The following is a 20,822-nucleotide window of genomic DNA, read 5'->3' on the forward strand; positions in this document are numbered from 1 at the left end:
TTTTCTGTATAAAGACTTCTTCATTAAGACACTAAATCTTTGTATTGACAATTCTGTACACTTATAATCTCTGGCCCAAGTATTTATCTATTCCTCAGGAGTTGATCATTTAGTCTTCTTTAATATTTAAACGTGACAAATCAAATATATTTGAATGCAGATCTGTTGTAGCCTACAGTGGTTTTTGGTTCTTCCCCCGATGAGCCCGGTGTGGGCACCACTGGCTCAGGAGGGAGGGGGGCTGGGGGGGCTGGGGTCGGGGAGGTTGCAGGTATGCCTGGAATCTCAGACTGTCCTCCACTTTCCCTCTGTCTCCCTGCAGCTCTCCCTGGTAAACGAGAGGGGGTCTGGCCAGACAGACCAGAGGGGTGGGTCAGAAAATGTACACACACACATACACAAAACTCAACCAAATGTGCCAAATGTGTTTAGGGTCTGCACATCAACCAGGGTGTGGAGGAGGGGGCATCAGGAGGTAAGCTGTGGGCTAATTGGTCTGGACGAGCAGTTTGCGGAACATTTACTTTTTTTATGTCCAATTGAAAAAGATTAATAGAGGCATATCAAGCAAGAGGCAAGTGTAGTGGTGATTTTATTTCTAAAGCCAATGTAAGTTTGTGGAGGAAGGTGGAAGCAAAGTGAGTGGAAATGTACTGAGTTTATAGAGAAGAGGGAGGGTGTTAAACCCAAATCTGACTGGGGCCTCAGATTAACTTCTCTGTGTACATAAACAAGTATACATATTACTGTTGCTGTCCAAACAGTCTTGCAGTGACGTAACAGGAGCCTATACATAGTTTATGACAGCAGGACATTCAAACAGGACATTCAGTTCCTTAGAAGATTGCTAAAACGGGACAATCTCCAATCGACAGTATGTTTAAAATCTGTCGGTCAGTGCAAAGAAGAGCCACCTCTCCAACCTCAGACAAATTACCTCAATCAATTCTTCTTTTCTCTTATTGAGTTTGCTGCCACTGTACCCCATCTCCTCTAAAGCAAACAGACTTATTGAAATTGAATGTCCCATCGCTGAACCAATAAAGTGGACTTAGTTTTAAGGAAGGCTTCAATGGAAGTGTTTGGGCTTCACTTGTCAGATAATCACCTAGAAATCAACTGCAATGCACAAGTTGAACATAGTCTATTCTAATAGTGAACTCCTAACAAAAACATGGGGAGTGTGGACGTCACAAAGACTGTGTCAAGTTATCCCAAAAATGAAGTTATCATTGAAGTTATTTCTGGCAGAAGGCCCCTTGCTTTCTCCAGATCTCTAAACTGTTCGATGTGTTCTGCATCAAGGTCCCAATCGCTGAATTACAGAGCCAGACCTCTGCATCCAGTTTGTGCATTTTAGCATACCAACTTTTAGCTCAAAGCGCGGCTGTTTTGTCAATCTTAACAGCTTAACAGACAAAACCAGGTCTTCTGAAATGCTTTTAGACAGTAGGGAATCCTAGACACTATTTGTATAGAGGCCCTTTACAGCATCTGAATCAATGTGTGTATTTGAGAACTGTATGTACTACAGCTGCTGATGAAACACTTTTTCTTCATGTTTATGCCTTCTTTACCCCGGTCTCCAGTTTTCATTTGCCCTTCCCCTGTGGGTTACTGTATTTGTAGCAGAAGGACTCATTGCATTCTCCATGTGCAGTGTTCAGCTGTTGTCCATTATTCCTTTGTGTTTACCCTCTTAAACTTGCAATTTTCAGGCAGGGACAATTTATTTGTTATCCATGTGTTTGTCAGTGTAACTGAGTTCAGCCTGGCTGTTAGTTGGCCGGCCTTACCTCTCGCTTTTTTAATCTTCATCTCCAGATCCCCTTTAAACTGATGGGTGCTGAGGAGCTGCGTGGACAAAGCACAAACCCATCACTGTGAATATCCGGCTTTAATTCACAATAGAAGTACCTCTGGCACGGTTGTGTGTTCCAATTAGCAAAATGATTAGTGTTTTCTAAAAGAATCCAGTGTGGGATCTTGTCCTTGTCTCTGAAACACTGTGTGTTGGTGGAGAGGCCTGTAACAATAACATGGCATGACGGGAATAGGGTGAAACAAGTTGTTGACTGTTGCATTGCTTACTGGCAGGAGGATAGAAGCGTCTGGCAACAACATGTGCCACAGAGGTTAAAGCGACATATTGCTTTCTGTCTCTCAGCAGAGGAGTTTTCCAAGGACAAAGACGGCAGTACAGTGGAATATGTCATTACAGAATGGGGGAGATAAAGGGAATTTGTTCATAATTAAAAAGAGCAAGTGGTTCACAGGACATTTTATATTTCGGGAAATCCAAAACTCTGATCTCTTTAAACTTCTAGCACTTACACAGTCTGTAACTGTCTGTCTTGATCTCTTGAGTTTGGCAGAAGTCCACCAAAAACACTTCAGTATGAGTATGCTTTTTAACTATCGAGACATTCTTCTGACATCCTGGTTTAAAAAGTGTCAGTCAATTTCCCGAATGTGTATCATTATAAAGTGATTTCTTTTCGAAATAAGACAAATTGTGTTGTGCAATGTTTGCTAACATAAAACGTAAAAAGTCTCTAATTTCCTCCATACCTGGATATCTGGAGATCACAAACACACTTATTACAATATGGAGCTGTTTTTGAGAGGAATGAATAACAATGGTGTTTCAGTTGCACAGCCTTCATGAAGTCAAAGATCTAATGGAAGATCTTCACTGGATCTGGAACTACTGGGACATCTCCAAGTTGAATTGTTGCCTTCTGTGAGCCTGCCTCTCCATGCAGACATGGAAAGCCTTCAGGATGTTTTTTTTAATCTGTCAAAGCAGCAGTGGTAGATGAAGACGCTTGAAATGATTGCACTAATAAAGTTGGCTTTCCTGTCCATAAAATGGCGAAGGGGATTTATGGTATTAAACCTTTTTAGATAAACACAGAAGTTGAGTCAAGGTGGAGGTAGAAAACCAGGTGGACCCACATCTGAAGTGCATTTTAATTATGCTCAGTTCCAACCTGGAATGGTAACTCTTGGTTACATGTGACAATACATGCAGATTCTGTCTATTAACATAACATTTAGTTTATAATGAAGCCTCTATCAATATAATATTTACCCAGTTTCTTCTTCAAGTCTGTTTTGAGTTTCAGGAGCTTGCTAGGCTTTTGATTATTGTCTAATTATGCAATAATTGTTTGATTTGCACCATGACGTTATGGACAGGCTTTCAGAATTAGACCGCAACTCGTCTTGGATGAATGCCCCGATTTATGTTGACATGTCAAATTAACAGGCTTTTTTTTGTCCCCAGGTTGATCTCATGAAAAACATCAGTATTATCCCACAGCCATTCCTCTACACACGGCATGTTCACTTCCTCAACTTTACCAGGTACAATGCTGCACCAATATACCATGATGTTTTACAGCAGCATTTCTAAAACCGTCAGAGTTTGTTGTTATTGTATAAAGGTCTTAATTTACTCTTTTATTTGTCTTTGTAAGGTTCAGGATAGAGCAGCCGGTCTATATCAATATAATCCGGGACCCTATCAGCCGGTTCCTCTCAAACTACTTCTTCCGTCGCTTTGGTGACTGGAGGGGTGAACAGAACCACCTCATCCGAACTCCAGGGATGAAAGATGATGAGAGATACCTGGTGAGAATTTTGTTTAGGAGTTCTTATTTTTGGCTTTTAAAATCAAAGCAATTTTACTAAGCATAAAGTTCTACCCGCTACGAGCTGTATTTCATCATTTTATAGATGTGTGTATCGTGGAGTAAATGAGTGTCTGAGATGTAATCTTTTTTTCACAGAGTGGATTTATTTCTCTCTTAAAAAAGAATGTCTAGATACACATCTTTGAGTTGTGCAATCTTTGCCAATTATGTCTTAGAACTTTTAATGGTTCAATAACAAAAAATTGTTATACATTTGTAATGATAGGACCGTGTTCCTGCGTGAGGTGCACTACTTTTCATTCATGAGAACCACTTCTGCCTTCAGCTAGAGTTTCACACAAAGTGCAGTCACGCAGGAACACAGGACTGTTGATTAATTGTATTATTGGGGCTAAACCTTTTAACCTGCCTTGCAGATTGAAAAGGGTTTGTATTGAAATACATTTTTATCTAGCACCAGCCACCTTTTATTCTTTCTATTTCTGAGCAGCACTTTCTGGCCAAAACAGTGTGTCAGATTTGTAATGAATAGAAGGGTCAATGTCCCAAATGCTCGCCAAAATCGTAAAATAATTTGTTGTTACTTGGAGCAATAAACTACACAGAACTTATAATTGAAGTAGCTCCAGAGAGGGTACCTAATAAACTGGGACCAGCACCCAATATAACCCCACAATATTATTTAATACTGTCATATGGACATTAGCTAAATCAATGCTGATGTTTATGGTTTGAAATACTAAAGCCTTTGTAGTATTTCACAGAGCTACAGAGTTTGCTAGTTTGCCAATAACTGTGCTTTTAATCTGTATCTGTTTTGGTTCCAGGCCAGATGGTTTCATAAGCTCAGTTGAGACATGAAATCATGTGTACTAATTTCCTATTCTGGTATGAACTAGTTATGGAGACACATAAGTCAAGGAGTGTTTGTTTGTAGACGTTGTACAGAGAGATAGTGATGATACTGACTGTCATATAAAAACACTGTTTAATCTTCCTCAAAATATCGAACAGGAATGTGTACCTACTGACAGTCTACATTTCTGCGTTCATTCAAGAAAATACTTATAAACCCGATGAACTGTCAGCCAGATGACGTGTTAGTTGAGTTTGAGATTTCTGTATTCAGACAAACATCTTCTTCTTCTTTGTTCAAATATAAGAAAGAGAACATTTCTTATATACAGTGATGTATAAAAACCACACTCTTCGAAGATGTTTTACACGTGGTGTTGCTTGAGGCACGAAGGAAAAGTGTAAGGCCTCGGCAGCCTGATGCAAACCCGATATTTAAATATGATTGTGATTCCAATTAGAGACCTGATGTTGTAAAACCACATCAGAAGTTGATATCCCACATCTGCCTTGCAGAATTGTATACCCCTGCAGCTGAATACTCATATATCACAGTACATGCCGTTTGCAGCCTCACTTTAATTGTCATGTTCCCATTTTTAATTCTGTATGTGAGATTTAACTTTGGAGAACATCAGGTAGAGTTAGCAGTTAAGAGCTGGGTCTAATGTGAGGTGGGGAATACTGTACTACATTTGGGTTCAGCAGGCAGGCCAAAAAGGTTGGCTAGCAAGTCAAAACTATAATTAAATCAATACTATTTTAACATTTTTATAACAAATTAGTATCCAGGTACAAACACAGGTAGTCATTTATCCCACAGACCTTCATACTGTCAGGCCATACATAGAGGAAAATGGGAGGAGTGAATGTCATTCTAACTTATGTCTGACTGGGTGTAATTAAGTATTGCACTGCTTTCCTCTGAGTTTTGGACCATGTGAGTTGAGTTATTAAAGTATGCAGACCACGGGGGCCCCTTGCTACAGTTTGAGGGAAAGGGGAGGCTGTGCTCCCGAGGACCAACTTTTGACCCTAAGAATTAAAAACTGACTCAAATGTTCCAGAGTGATAACAATTTGCTGTTGTTCACTTCTTAGTTTGAGTTGCCTTAATACAGTATGTAATGTGTGGCCTTGAGTCTTTGTTTCCTTCCACATGACTTATATTCAGCTTCAACTTTATTCCCTGGAAATGTTCAGAACTGAGATTTGCTGTATACCAACTGCATAGATATTATATTAATGTATCTCTCACATGATGTTGTGTTGCTTTGCAATGCTTTGCGTTTTTTAACTAACTAACATTGTTAATATGTTGTTGTTAGTATTATTTGTAACACCTGTCCAGCATAGTTACTCAATGCTAGTTTACCTAAGCATCTATGCAGCTATGTGGTTAATCAAATGTATAACACCTTTTTATAATGTGGCTTACTTAGTGAGAGGTGGAGGGGTTCCACCTGAAAAATCAGCAACCCAAATCAATGGATTTCATTATAATTCTCTCTTGATTTAATATTGAAATCCAAAAAAAGGTTGATAAAAACATTTTTGTGTGCTGTGTCCAGATTCTAGGCCAGGAAATGAATGTGTCTTGCGAGTACAGCATTTCAAATATCTGTGTGTTTATCAGCGTGAGTGCCTTGCTATGTCAACACTCTGAGCTGGGACTAGTCTTGGATACGTCCCCTGCCTGCCGTACATTAGCCCTGCGCTGGGTGTGTGAGAGGTGTCAATGAAAGAACACTGTCAGTGTGCTCGCCGGGGCCAAGGGAACCTGATGCACGTGTTACTGAGACATTCCTGTGGTCGGCTTGGATTTTCCGTCAGTCCCCCACACCCCTTTTTACACACACATACACTATATATAAAGGCATGCACTGGACACCTGAACGCAGAGTGCACATGCATGGAATTGAGCACACGCACTGACTGTCAGTTAGGAGTCAAATGACGAGCTTCTGTGGGTTTTAAAGAGATTGATCTGGTCAGAGTGTGTATTTATATTCGGCTATCAAATTATAAGAAGGAGCAGTTGAGAGGCTTTGCTCTACCACAAATGCAAAATGTCTATTAGGTAATTCAGTGTCTCAAATGAACCTAGAAAATACAGGTACATTCTCACAGTTTAAAATACTAGATGTTCTCACACCGTTTCAAAATCATCTGCTCTGAGTTAATCGGACATTTACAATGACACATGCAAACCGTCAAATATAAAAGGCTTTAGAGGCTTTATTAGAACCATCATGCCCTGGAATGCCTTGACATTAGAAAACAGTTTGGGTGGCGTATCTGTCACAGTGTTGATGCCTAAGGTGCAACTGAAAGATGAATTATACCCAAAAAAATTGATCATGGGTTTATCAAGCATGGGTTTTTTGTTGTACAGAAAAGTATCTTAATGACTTTTTTTGTACAGAGTCCCAATAAAGAGTTAAAAGTAATTCACTTAGTCATTGTAGGTTTAAATGTTATTTGACCCAGGTGTAACTCCCATGCTGCCTGATGAATACTGTGGCGGCCTGCCCCATGGGAAAGGTTCACATCATCAATTACTCCTGATTGAATTCATGCATACATTCTTTTCATTGAAACAGGAGGCCGCCGCAGAGATTAGGGCCTATTTTTCTACACTTTCTGTGACTGCTCAGTTGGCTTAATCCACAGTGGGAATGGGAACAATGAGTCTGAGTGTGCACACAGGAGCTCTCTTCGAAATACTAATGGGTCCTCTAAAGAGAGTGTGTATTGTGTGTGTGTGTGTGTGTGTGTGTGTGTGTGTGTGTGTGTGTGTGTGTGTGTGTGTGTGTGTGTGTGTGTGTGTGTGTGTGTGTGTGTGTGTGTGTGTGTGTGTGTGTGTGTGTGTGTGTGTGCGTGCGTGCGTGCGTGCGTGCGTGCGTGCGTGCGTGCGTGCGTGCGTGTGTGTGTGTATATGTGTATATGATTGTGCGCACTTGTATATGAATGAGTTGTGGCTGCATTCCCAGAGGTCCCCTAAATGCTAAGGCATAAGGGTCCTGTATCAAGTGTCGCAGCAAAGTGGACGGGGGACTTCCTGCTAGGTGCCATATGTGTTGTGGAATGGCGTCACACATGTCACTTCCTGTCCGCCTTTCTCAGTTTCTTTTTTCTGGCATTCACTTTTTTCTTCTATGTTGTTACTGTTTATATTACGGCAATTAATTATTATTTTTGGGAGCTTTTGTGCTTTGTTGCATTACAGCCAAGTGTTGGGGGGGCCTGTATAGAGTCCCATTATCTTTGTATTGGCATGACGTGGCAAGTGTGTGTAAAATATAACAGTGTTGCATATGAGTTCAAGTTAGTTCTTGCATCAACTGTAACTTTTCTTTTGAAATCTCTGCATGGGGTTTATAGTTTCCCACACAAGTTATATAGTATTGAGAAACTGTAACACTCATCACTGACAGGAAACTGTCAAGGCAAGGAGATACTCCTAATTGATAACACATGATGACACTGTCTTTCTTTGAATAATACAACATGAAAAAGGCAACAAATTCTCCTTGAAGTTATGAATCAAAGAAAAGCAAGCAAGTGTTTCACAAGTCCGGAAACGGCCCACACTCTAACAATAGTGCACATTTGAACTGTTTTCTAAAGGTTCCTCTTGGATTTGTTGTTCTTTGATGAGCTTCCAGTGGTTCGCTCCACTGATCACCAACCAGTCATGTTCCTGGTGCATTGTGCAGCTCAGTCATACAGTTTGAAACAAACCCTGCAGCCACTCTGTGAATCACATGCTATGCAGCACTGTATTGAGCTGCAAGGAAAAATAAACTGACCATGTGCATAATTTGTCATCCCAGTTTATGTAGATAGACTTTTTCTTGCTCTTCCTGTCATCACTTCCTCTTTGGAAGCTGAGAGAATGATGACATTGAGAGTGATAAGAGAAATCATAAGGCTATCTTTTACCTTATCTAACTGTTAAGCTCATACATGTTGATACACACATGGTCAGTGGGGTGTTTTTGACCCTCACATCTCACCCTTAACAGCAGACAGAGAACTCTGGGAAAGTCTGGGCCTCCGGTCCCGTCCGACCCAACTTCTTCTCTGTGATGGAGCATTTTGGTCTTAGTGTTGGTAGTTAAATACGCAGTTTCAAACAGAGTGTAGACAAGCTTTGACAAAATCATTACGCTTTAAATATGTGTCCAGATCCCATCCTCTTTTTCTCTACCTGTCAACACTCTTTGCCTCATGCATATAGCCTGGTGCTACCGCATGTGCGTTTGAGAACACATGTGGCGTGTACGTGTACGTGTATGTGTGAGTCATGCTTCGTGGAGTGTTTTGTTGCTTGGGACCTGTTGCCATCCATAAAGCTTACGTCACCTGACACGGATTTGACTTTTAGTTCCATATAACTGAGTGGCTGGCCTGCTCCACTCCTGCATGTGTGTTTTTAATCTGTCCTCTGTGTTTCCCCCCTCATTATTTAATAGCTACCACATTTAGACAAGGGGTGTTTTAAATGTCCCAACTGTGATCTAACCACTTATTACTTATTAGTGACTGGTTTAAGTTCATCATTGCTTGATTACAACATAAAAACAGACTATCATTACTATCTGATTCTATATTGCTTATATTATATATATTTATTTTTAAAGCGAGCACTCTTTCATGTTCAACTATATGTCGAATGTACTTATTTCCTGGTCGAATGTACTTATTGTAAGTCGCTTTGGATAAAAGCGTCATCTAAATGCAATGTAATGTAATGTAATATATGTGTTCTAATCTGAGCAGCTCGGGTGAAGGAGCAGAGTTTATCTTTGATCTCAGGATGTGGTTTTGCAGCACTTCTATGACGATCACTATCAGCGGATTCACAGCAGTGCTGGTGATGGGCTCCCTCTAGTGGCAGAAATATAACATTACATGTTTAAGATTCTTCTACGCCTGCACCTCGGCAAACTATGAATAAATAAGTACTGTTTTGCCTGCGCCTAGGCCATTAAACCTAACTGACAAAATATAGTACTTAAGGGTTTAGCTCACTTGAATCTAATGCACCAGCGCTTACAGTGGTTTGGCCTCTTTAAAGCAAATGTAGCTGCATGTATCTTTGTGGTTTATTGCACTCTAAGTCACTTTAGATCAAAGTGTAAGTTAAATGAAACATAATGTAAAATTATGATTGTCATGTGTTTGTCTGCTTTCAGGATATCAATGTGTGCATTCTAGAGAATTACCCAGAGTGCTCTAATCCCAGAGTCTTCTACATTATTCCATACTTCTGTGGACAGCATCCTGGATGCAGGTATCTACAGACTCTTAATATGGAGGACATGTTATTAAACGTGGCATGTAAATCTTCTCTGTTGTTGTACTTGTTTGTCTGTCTCTTACTCGTGATTTTCCTCTCTCTCCACCAGGGAGCCGGGGGTATGGGCTCTGGAGAGGGCCAAACAGAATGTGCAGGAGAACTACCTGCTTGTTGGTATCCTGGAGGAGCTGGAGGATGTTCTGCTCCTGTTGGAGAGGCTCTTACCTCATTACTTTACTGGAGTACTCAGCATCTACAAGAGCCCTGGTAGGACACAATCAAAAAACATATGTTGATGTATCATATTGGTACCTGTTTGTGGCGGCTATATTCCCATAATACGGCCGCTCTGAGGCTAAACTTCGCTCATTGATGTGACGCGTATACATAATAAAGTCTGTACTGAACTCAACGTTTTACGGATATTTAATATTGTAAATCAAAACAATAAACAAACAGAATCATACGGTCAACAAAAGATATTAGAGCTAAGATCATCCCCATTGTCATGCTACTAAACATACACCAGGTGCCCTAAATACCATTAACCACACCCATGTGACAATTACCAGAAACAACCTATTACAAGTGTGTGTGGTGTAAATATATTGTTTAAAAAAAATAATGGAGACAAGTGTGTGTGGTGTTAACAAATAAGGAAGATAATATAACTAAACACAGTCTACCACAGAATGTTGGCTCCTACACTGTTGTTGCCTTTAAACATTAAGGTTTTGCACATGAATCTCTTTTTAAATCATGATTTTGGTATTCCTTTTCTTTGACTGTATTACTGTCAAATTACATTAACCTGACTTCTTCTGGTTCTGTACTTCTTCTTCTTTCTGCAGACTATAAGAGGATGGGGAATATGACAGGCACAGTACGTAAACACACGCCCACTCTGGAGGCGCTGCAGGTGCTCTACCACCGCATGCGCTACGAGTATGAGTTCTACAACTTCATCCGAGACCAGTTCCATCTTATGAAGAAAAAGATTGGCCTCAAGTCCGTCTCCCAGCCCCCTGCCCACTCACCCTCTTTCCTCAGAGAGCTGGCCCTTCGAACCCCGGAGCCTCTGGATGAAGACGAGGAGTTCGACACAGACCTGGAGGATGCCAACAGCTGGCTGATCCATCAATAAGAGCGGTGTGGCGAACAGTGGACATAGCCAAAAGAAGCTAATTGGCTGGAGATAGCTGGAGGCAGCCTGAGGGCTAAGGGGGCATTCCCGTCCTTCAGCATTCCTAAGAAAAGTGATGTATGTTTAGGGGTGTATGGATTCTGACGCTCGTGTTTTTACGGGCTCTGCTTTCCATTGGCAATAGACTCCTTTCATAACAGGCTCAGCACTGAGGACTATAGGGTTGAGTAATTGGAAGGACAAAATGCTCTATTTAAAAGTTGGACAGTGAGAACAATGGTTTAGCTCAATTTGCTTGACTCAAGTTTTGTTTGAACTTGAGCTTGTTTTTGAGCCCTTTTATGGAAAAAAGAGAAGACATCATTGCTGTAATCTCCAGGAGAGATTATTTTAAGAGGTGAAGGGCTAAATGTATTGGGAAATATTCTTAGTGTTGGTTTACTGTAAGAAAGGACTTCTGAGACATAGCCTAAAAAAGAGGTTCATGCTTTTTTAAAAGGTGTGTGTCCTAACAGCTGGAATGGGAAATGGGATCCACGAATAAAATAGTACCAAAACCCTTTTATGTGTATTAGTTGTCAAGGACTGTTGTAAGTGCCAAACCTCACTAAGAGTTCCAATAACTGACAGGAAACCTTTGTGCACAGCTGGGGGGTTGTGACATAAATCAGTTGATATAGTATTGGTTAATACAAAAAAATTCAATTTGTAAGATATTATTAGGTATAAATGAGGGTTAGAAAGTAAGCACTAAATTATGAATTCAAAGAATTCAAGTGTGCATGAATGATTGAGTTTGACCAACCAGCAGTGTATTTTAGCATAGATTTATTATTCGGGACAGGCGTTTTGTTCAGAGATAAACACTAAAAAGCATTTATGGAGCGCAGTGTTTTTAATCCAAAGTTTTAAAGATTGAGTTTGCCAAATACCAGTGTTTCTACTGAGATGCATTACTAAACTGTATGAATATACTGTACTTTTTCTGAGGTGAAATTCTGAAGCATAATGAGCGGATTGGTCACAATACTGGATACTAATTTGCCTTTCATTTCAAATTGGATCATTACTGTTTGTAGTGGCTATTTGTCAACAACACCAACGTTTCAAAAGGCCACTGAGGCACCAGGCACAGTGGACCTTACGTAGATCAGGAGCCGGTAATTAATCCATTGTCCAGACAAGGCATCAACGTTTTTGTGGTATTTATTAGTTTCACCTTGCGGGAACAATACAGCAAAAGGTGTTTAAATGTTTGCTGAACTCAGCCCTGACACTGGTAAAAAACCATATACCTTCCCGGTGCCCACTGACTGCTGCTGTGCCCTGATTGCCTTAAATAAACCCAGCTGTGTGCCCAAATTGACCCATCACCTTCAAAATAAAAGCATTTTAGCTGGAACACAACTTAACTTAAATAATATGGCTGTAAATCAATTAATTCTACAAAACAAAAAATAACAAATAAATACATTAAATAAATGTGAAAAATACTGAATAGCTTCCACACTGTTTAAGGGTTGTTGTCTCTCTAAAACGTGTAATCCTCCAGCAGCTATCTAGAGTGCATGATGTACCAATCATCCAGAGAACAGTTACCATAAGCTATTATGTTTCAGTCATCTATGTAGTTCACTATTCCATTCCAATCTCCATTGTCTGTACCTATTCATTGTCCTGGTTTGTCTTCAGTGTTTCCTTTGTTGCCAGTTTAATTTATTATTTTGTATTCCTTTGCGTTACAGACAAGATTCTCAGGAAGGAAAAAATATGTTTAATAACTTGATCATGTGTATCCTTGGTTTCTGGCGGCTATGAAACTATTTAAAAAATGTTACGGTTTTCATATCAACAGCTGAAAACTTGTTAACAACTAATGCAGTTCATTATTTTACAGTCTTCAAAATAAATGTCTTCTAACTATTGCAGCTAGTGTCTACACTTTACTTACTTACTTTACTACTTTGTATGAAGAAGTTTGTGATGGCCTCTTCACCGGATCAGGAATGCTGCAACGTATCTCATCCTCCACCTTCCATAAACCTCCAATACTGATATACACGACATCGGCTTGATAGACATCTACTGAAAGAGCGGCATCCAAACTATTGTCCACTTGTTTCTTTTACTATATTATAACTTTTCTTTCGACATGCTATACTATTACTTTTTTTTTAAACATACTATACTATTACTAAATGTTTGACATACTGTACTATTACTTTTTTTTCAAATGTTTCGATATACTATGACTTTTTTTTAAATGTTTAACATATGACTTTTTTTTTTCCACATACTATGACTGAATTTATTTCCAACATACAAAGTAAAGTGCACAACCCTAGCTTTTCCATTGTACACATATACATGCCTGGCGCCGTGGGAGGGCCAGGCCCTCCCATTTGACATTCCTGCCCTCCCCCAATAAACACGTTTTTTATTATTTATAACATTTAAAAGAAATATATATTACAAAATGGACATCAGAAATGGGCTTAAAAGGTCTAAGGATTTATTAAAACGAAATAGCGATGAAAGAACTGCAGCCGATGCAGCTGCACGCCTTAATGTCACAAGCTTGACCTCGGCAAACCCCGGGGCTGAATTAGCGAGCCCAAGCCTTGACTCATCAAGGCGGCCGCCACCAACGCTGTCCTCCGAGGCACAGCTCCTTGTGCCCCTACCATCACCACCTGCGTTGCCACACCCTGTACCACACCCGCCAGCATCCTCCTCCTCCTCCGTGTCGGTGCCTCCACTACAGACGCCTTGCAGCACATCAACAGGTACTATTGGGCCAGCAACCGCTCAACAGCCCCAGATGATCTTGGGGTTAATAAACCCAACCAAGTGAAACTGGATCGTTATCCAGGGAGATTGTTTTCAGGAAAGAAGCGCACTTTTGCCACTGCATGGTACAACAACAGACCATGGCTTGAAGATTCGTTAAAAGCAGACGCAGCCTTTTGTTTCCCCTGACAGTTTAAAGAAAAATACGTCTTCATCTGATGTGGCTTACTGTCAACGGTTTTTGCGACTAGAAACACGCATTACAGACTGATAACTGCTAAGGCATGCCGCATCAAAAGAACACATTTCATGTGAGAGTGTGTGGAGAGAGAGACAGATAGGCGAGGAAACAAATAAGGAAATTAGTACTTTGGTGCAGATCAGCTGGCACGGAACCGTTATTACGTGTCAGCTGTCGTTGATATTATAGCTTTTTTTAGCTGTCAACCAACTCCCTCTTAGAGGTGACCACGATTCACTCCGCAGCATGTCCGAGTGCAGTGCATCGGAAAATAAACCATGCCCAAGGCGGGCTAAACAGTTCATCGTCTCCGTCTATTTCTCTCCGAGTGCAATGATGAGGATTGGAAGCTGCCATCCTTAACCAGTGTGCCTTGCTCGTGATTTACCAGTGTTTGTGCTGCCACGCACACAATGTTTCAAAAGTGGTTTCGATCTTGCCCTTTATTTGTGTATGTATTTGCGATAAGTGTGCATCTTTACTCAATGCTGTTGGCCTTGCTGTTTGATATTGTGCCGCAGGCCCGCAGCAGGTGACGGTTGTGTGTGCCCTCCCATGAAAATCATATTAGATGTATTTGTTCTGGCGCCGGGTCTGCACATATACACAGACTACAGTATTGTACACCGTTGTGGATCTGCATAGTTTTCTATTTCAAAGTTGAACAGAGGGTTAGTTCATGAGTTGGGTGGTGCCGTGGGGAAGGCAAATAGGAAGCTGTTAGTGGAGGTGGCTTTTTTTCGAGACTTGCAAGCAGGGTTCGAGTTATAAACTGAGCTCTATGGGGGTCTTTAAAACTAACGCATGCCTGCGCCTGCACGCACGCGCGCGCACGCACACAGTCACAGGCATAGATTGCGCAATAATGTATTGTGCACCTTGGGGGTGCAGACTCCAACTGATGGTATATATTGCACACCCTTGCGAGTATACAATTAGTGTCTGATGTGTTAGGGCTTCAAAGATAATTACAAAAACTCAGGAACTCTGTACTTGTGGAGCGTCACAAACAGCGCCTCCGTTTATTACCTTTTACTCTCTCCACAACTTCAGGACAGACTGCGCATGCTCAAACACATGAACTCGTACACAATCAATAACAACGTAAGAGCTATACAAATTAAAGAAAATACAAAAATTAGCTCTCACATATAAAACGAGAGAGAGAGAGAGAGAGACTGACTTCACTGCTAATTACGTGGTCCAACAAACACACACACACACACACACACACACACACACGCGCGCGCACACACGCACACACACACACACACACACACACACACACACACACACACACACACACACAGACAGACAAACAGACAGACAGACAGACAGACAGACACGCACATACCTTTGCGCAGATAAAATAGCCCAAAGTGGTCTGTTTTCAGCAGCAAAGACGGCATCCTCCGTAGCAGCAAGGTTAGTGCTAGCTGTCACGCTCGCAGGTGCATTTTGGTTGTCAAAAGCTGTTTTTTGTTTCTTTGTGAGAAAACCAAAACTAGCTTGAACCCCTGATCCCAACACCAAGGCTCTATCCACTGCGCCAAAGCTGGGGAACAATAGTCTTGCAAGGGGGGGGAAGAAGGAAGAAGAAGGGGGAAGAAGGGGGAAGAAGAAAAAGGAAGAAAAAAAGAGAAAAAGGAGAAAAGAGGAGAAAAAACGATTCTCCTGCTCCCAATTTCCCTTCTGTAGCATTTAAAAGTGTTTATATACAGTAGTGTTTCAAAAAAAGTATGTATTTGTTTATTTCTTGAGGCGGAAAACACATCCACAAGATTGCAGGATTGAATCCCAACTCCGTCAGTATTGAAGTGTATAATATATAGAACATGAGAGGAATAAAAGTGCTTGTGTTGCATATCTTAACATTAATTAATTAGAGATATTGACTGATAAGACTTGTGTTATACAGTTAACTATTAATACATTTATATTAAATATTAAGTAAAACTTATTTACTTCTTTCAAGTTTATTAAATACTTTTTTTAAATCAGGGATAGTTTTTAAGTCACCGATATGGATTTTTATTGAAGCTCATTGTTTGTGTGCTGTGGATAAATAATAAAAATATAACCATTACATTAATATCAACTAAGGTATATGTTTTATAATTCTTTTGTTTTTGGCTTTTTAACAGGTGAACGAAAAAGTATAGAAATTGTAAACATAGTACTCCACTACAATTATTGGACAGACACTAGGCATACTTGAAAAAGCCAAACCTTTATTTTATGTTAGTTAAACATAATAACATTTAAAACAGTAGTAAAACGGTATAACAAAATAATGATAATAACACTCTTAAATAGAAGATAAAATTACTATATACAATTTATACATAAAATATATATATATATATATATATACACATAACTATAAAACTGTAAACCAAACTATATACATAATTAAGTGTCAATGATATGGGGGCGGAAACACTTCTCACTTTTTCTTCCTCATGTCCTTCAGCCACTGCTCCTTTGGCAAAGCCTCAACCAAGGGGCAGTAAACAACTCCCTTGTACTGGCTGTGTCCAGTTTCCGCTGTGCGAAACTTCCCACACTTTTTGCACGTGTTGTGCACAACCTTGCGGGTCAGCTTTCGGGTGGTTGGAGCAGGAGCAGGAAGAACAGAGGAGAGGCTGGCATTCGGAGCCTGTGGAGCAGCAACCTGGACCGGCACCTGTGAGGTCACTGGATTAAAAATCCAGGAGCAATGGCCCAAAGTTGGAGCAGGGAAGAGCTGTCGCTGCCACACCATCTGAGGGCCAGAGGGTGGAGCCCTGCAGCTGGGGACGCAGCTTTAAAGTTGCTGTTGTGGGAGAGGCCTTCCTCTTTAGCTTTACCTGGCCAACGGTGCTACTTGGGAGGATGTAATGGTGAGCAACACCTGGCTGGGGGGCTGCTGATTGGGGGCGAACATTGGCAGGGGGAAGAGGGTCAGATGCCACAGACAGGCGGCTAGGCAAGACCAGCCCCTGCAACACCACTGCATTGTCTTCCCTTTTAACCCTCTTATTGTGCCACCTCACCAGGGTGGTGTGGCTCACGTCCACCAGCTGCAGGGTGGTCTGCTGCATAACTGTCCCATTGGACAGAATGCGGCGCCTGATTTTCCTGTAGTCCTCCAAGATGAGATCCCATCTTGACACTGTGCCAGTCCCTCTCTTCCTGGGACTACGGTGGATAACACAGAGCCTGACAAAGATTGCCTCAATCAGGCGGCAGCAATCTGGCCACTGTGCAAGTGGGGCAGTGGTGGTGCCCTGTCTCCTAAAAATTACGTTCCCACAGAACTAAACTATGTAGAAAATAAACGTATTTGAGATACGTTCATAACAAACGTAACATGGGAGAAAATACGTTTCTAGCTAAACGTAATTGAGAATGCAGTTTAGTTCTGTGGGAACGTAATTTTTAGGAGACAGGGTTGGGTGGTGAGAGCATGCCTCTTCAAACTCTCCACCCCTGGAGTGAACTCCTGCTTCTTTTTAGGAGACCTGAACCGCCCTGTGTCCAGCCTGCTCTGATGTCTGGCAGCAACAACCACCCTTTGCTTATCATAGTCCAGCAGGTTCTGCCACAGAGCAACTAACCTGAGAGAGGGAGAACACAGCACATAAGACAAGAATATCTCAAATTGTGAACTTGTATATGCACAGAGGAAAAGCAGCTTGACTGTTCATGATCCTGACCTGCTGGTTTGTTAGGACAATAGTCAGCTGGTTCCTCAGCTCCACCAGACACTCTGCCAAGCTGTCCACTCGGTCCATGCCTGCCATGCCTGCAAAAATATAGAAAAGAGAAAAATAATGTGAGGACAGTGAAAAAGGACCACCACAGCTAAAACACATAATTGCATATTGATTTATATACCCCAGACTCATCAGGAGGCACTGAATCAAGTTCTGAAGAGACACCTGGCTGAGGCATGGAGGCTGGAGCCTGCGAGGAGGCAGAAGGTCGAGAGGAGGCAGCGGACAGGGAGGGCAGAGAGGGAGCAACAGGTAGAGAGGAGGCACAAGGGTGCAAGGAGTCAGCAGCATGGGCGGATGCCGCAGCTTGCTCGGACTCAGCAGCCAGGGAGGAGGAAGCAGCCAGGGAGGAGGAAGCAGCCAGGGAGGAGGAAGCTACTAGGGAGGAGGAAGCAGCCAGGGAGGAGGAAGCAGCCAGGGAGGAGGAAGCTACTAGGGAGGAGGCCTCAGGCTGGGAGGAGGAGAGTGTTGCAGAGGGACAAGGCAAGGAGGAGATGGAGATCCCTGGCTCATCTCCTCCAGACTCATTCTGTTCGGGCGAGAACAACAAATTGTTGAATATATAAAGGCTACATTTAGATTTACAACAGAGCCATACAAACGAGTAGACACAGTACTCACAGAGCCTACTGCCAGGATGGTGTTTACAGCAGTGCTCACAGGGGATGGAGCAGGCATGGAGGTCCTCACAGAGGATGTAGAGGGAAAACTCACAGAGGATGGAGCAGGCATGGAGGTCCTCACAGAGGATGTAGAGGGAAAACTCACAGAGGATGGAGCAGGCATGGAGGTCCTCACAGAGGATGTAGAGGGAGAACTCACAGAGGATGGAGCAGGCATGGAGGTCCTCACAGAGGATGTAGAGGGAGAACTCACAGAGGATGGAGCAGGCATGGAGGTCCTCACAGAGGATGGAGCAGGCATGGAGGTCCTCACAGAGGATGTAGTGGGAGAACTCACAGAGGATGGAGCAGGCATGGAGGCCCTCACAGAGGATGTAGAGGGAGAACTCACAGAGGATGTAGAGGGAGAACTCACAGAGGATGGAGCAGGCATGGAGATCCTCACAGAGGATGTAGAGGGAGAACTCACAGAGGATGGAGCAGGCATGGAGGTCCTCACAGAGGATGTAGAGGGAGAACTCACAGAGGATGTACAGGGAGAACTCACAGAGGATGGAGCAGGCATGGAGATCCTCACAGAGGATGTAGAGGGAGAACTCACAGAGGATGTAGAGGGAGAACAGACAGAGGATGGAGCAGGCATGGAGGTCCTCACAGGGGATGTAGAGGGAGAAAAGACAGAGGATGGAGCAGGCATGGGGTCCTCACAGGGGATGTAGAGGGAGAACTCACAGAGGATGTAGAGGGAGAACTGCCAGAGGATGGAGCAGGCATGGAGGTCCTCACAGAGGATGTAGAGGGAGAACAGACAGAGGATGGAGCAGGCATGGGGTCCTCACAGAGGATGTAGAGGGAGGGGAAGAGCTGGGGGACTTCCTAGCCACTAAATGTGGCTTCAGTGAGACAGATTGTGACCCACCAAAGCGTGATTTAGTGTACTAAGAGAAAAAAACAGAGGTTAATTTATTGTGCAAGACAAACTAAATAATTAAAACAAAACAGTAATTACTTAGTAATTACTAAGGAAATATTTACCATTGATAAACTCGGAGGGGGCCGCAGGAATGTCCGCTGGGCTGAGGCAGTTGCTCCAGGGGCTGAGACTGAGGCTACAGACTGCGGGGCATTGGCAGGCTAAAACAACAGCATTCAATCTATCAATCATGTAATACAACATGTTATGTAACAGCAACAGCATTAAAGCACTGTAAAAGGCACGCAAGCAAGAACAACAATAATGTTATTTTATTTTCAAATACATCACCTTAACGACATGATATCCACAGTTGCAGGCCATGGACCCGCCAAAGAGGGTGGTCTGTCCACGAGCCTGCATGGGGAATTTTTCAATCTGAAATGATCATAATTCTTTTTTAATCTGGAGTGAGTCACTCGATTGATAATATTTGCACCAGTATATTGTCTATTTTCAGTAATACAGTATACTTTTAATTTAATAAGTACTAAGTAATAGGTACATGTGTTGCTATACTTTACCTTCTGATAGAGGGCATACCATTTCCGTTGCCTCGGAGCTGGTTTATTCCGCCCCTCTGAAGGCCAAACTCCAGAGTTAGCAAAGGCATTCAGCCGGGCCAGCCATTCGGCATCTCCCATCGCTTTGTGGGTTTTGGGTTTAGTGCTCATCTAAGTAAAATAACAAGTGTTAAAAGCAAACTAGTGCAAAGCAAACAACACTGATACCATGTTATCAGTTATATATAATAATAATAATAATAATAATATGAATAATATGAATAATACATGTTATTTATATATTGCTTTTCCTGGTGCTCAAAGCGCGTATATGTTAATTATCTACACATATTATCTTATATAAACACATAATGTTAATATGTATACCATGAAGTTCTCCTTCTATCAATTATGAGTGTATGTATATTGCATTACAATTAATGTAATCTTATATACAGTATAAAGCCATCTTTAATATATATTTAACAATATACTGTATCCCTCCTGCATCACATAAACACACACTTATAGATCTATTCATATTATCATATGAATACTGAGTTAAGGGATAGGCCTATCATTATATCATTTAGGTGTCTATATTAACAATACACTTAAACCATGCAACGCATAAACTAACTCATAAAACGCCCCGTTACCGATAGGGATCTCAAATTACAGTGGGTAATATTAAAGTTGGTTATTGGAAAACCTTAATAAGTATACACGTATACGGTATACACCGTCCGCACCTATTGTCAACAAATCGTAAGGGCTACGCTACATACAGTAGCTGTATGATTAATGCTGGTGTTACCACAGGTCAAAAAGTGTAATAAGCTAATTACAACATGCCCATTAATCTAATAATTGTATAACAATCGGACAATCGGATGTACATATTTACACATGGCTGTTGACAATTATTAAAATGACAGTTAACGTTTATTTAAAATAGGAGCATTAGCGTTA

At 41.6% G+C, this 20,822-nt stretch overlaps 1 protein-coding gene across 1 annotated transcript in view; it reads left to right on the forward strand.

The window, feature by feature from the left end:
* Positions 1-12,890, forward strand: part of usta (uronyl 2-sulfotransferase a) — a 58,686-nt gene extending 45,796 nt beyond the window's left edge. Inside the window, exons 4-8 of the mRNA XM_034076400.2 lie at positions 3,290-3,369; positions 3,483-3,636; positions 9,715-9,812; positions 9,928-10,085; positions 10,670-12,890. Of these exons, the coding sequence (XP_033932291.1) occupies positions 3,290-3,369; positions 3,483-3,636; positions 9,715-9,812; positions 9,928-10,085; positions 10,670-10,962 (783 nt within the window). The 3' untranslated portion in view covers positions 10,963-12,890. The remainder of the gene's footprint in view (positions 1-3,289; positions 3,370-3,482; positions 3,637-9,714; positions 9,813-9,927; positions 10,086-10,669) is intronic.
* Positions 12,891-20,822: the final 7,932 nt, after the last annotated feature.

The sequence above is a fragment of the Pseudochaenichthys georgianus genome, chromosome 24 (assembly GCF_902827115.2).
Source record: "Pseudochaenichthys georgianus chromosome 24, fPseGeo1.2, whole genome shotgun sequence".
In the NCBI taxonomy this organism is placed as follows: Eukaryota; Metazoa; Chordata; class Actinopteri; order Perciformes; family Channichthyidae; genus Pseudochaenichthys; species Pseudochaenichthys georgianus.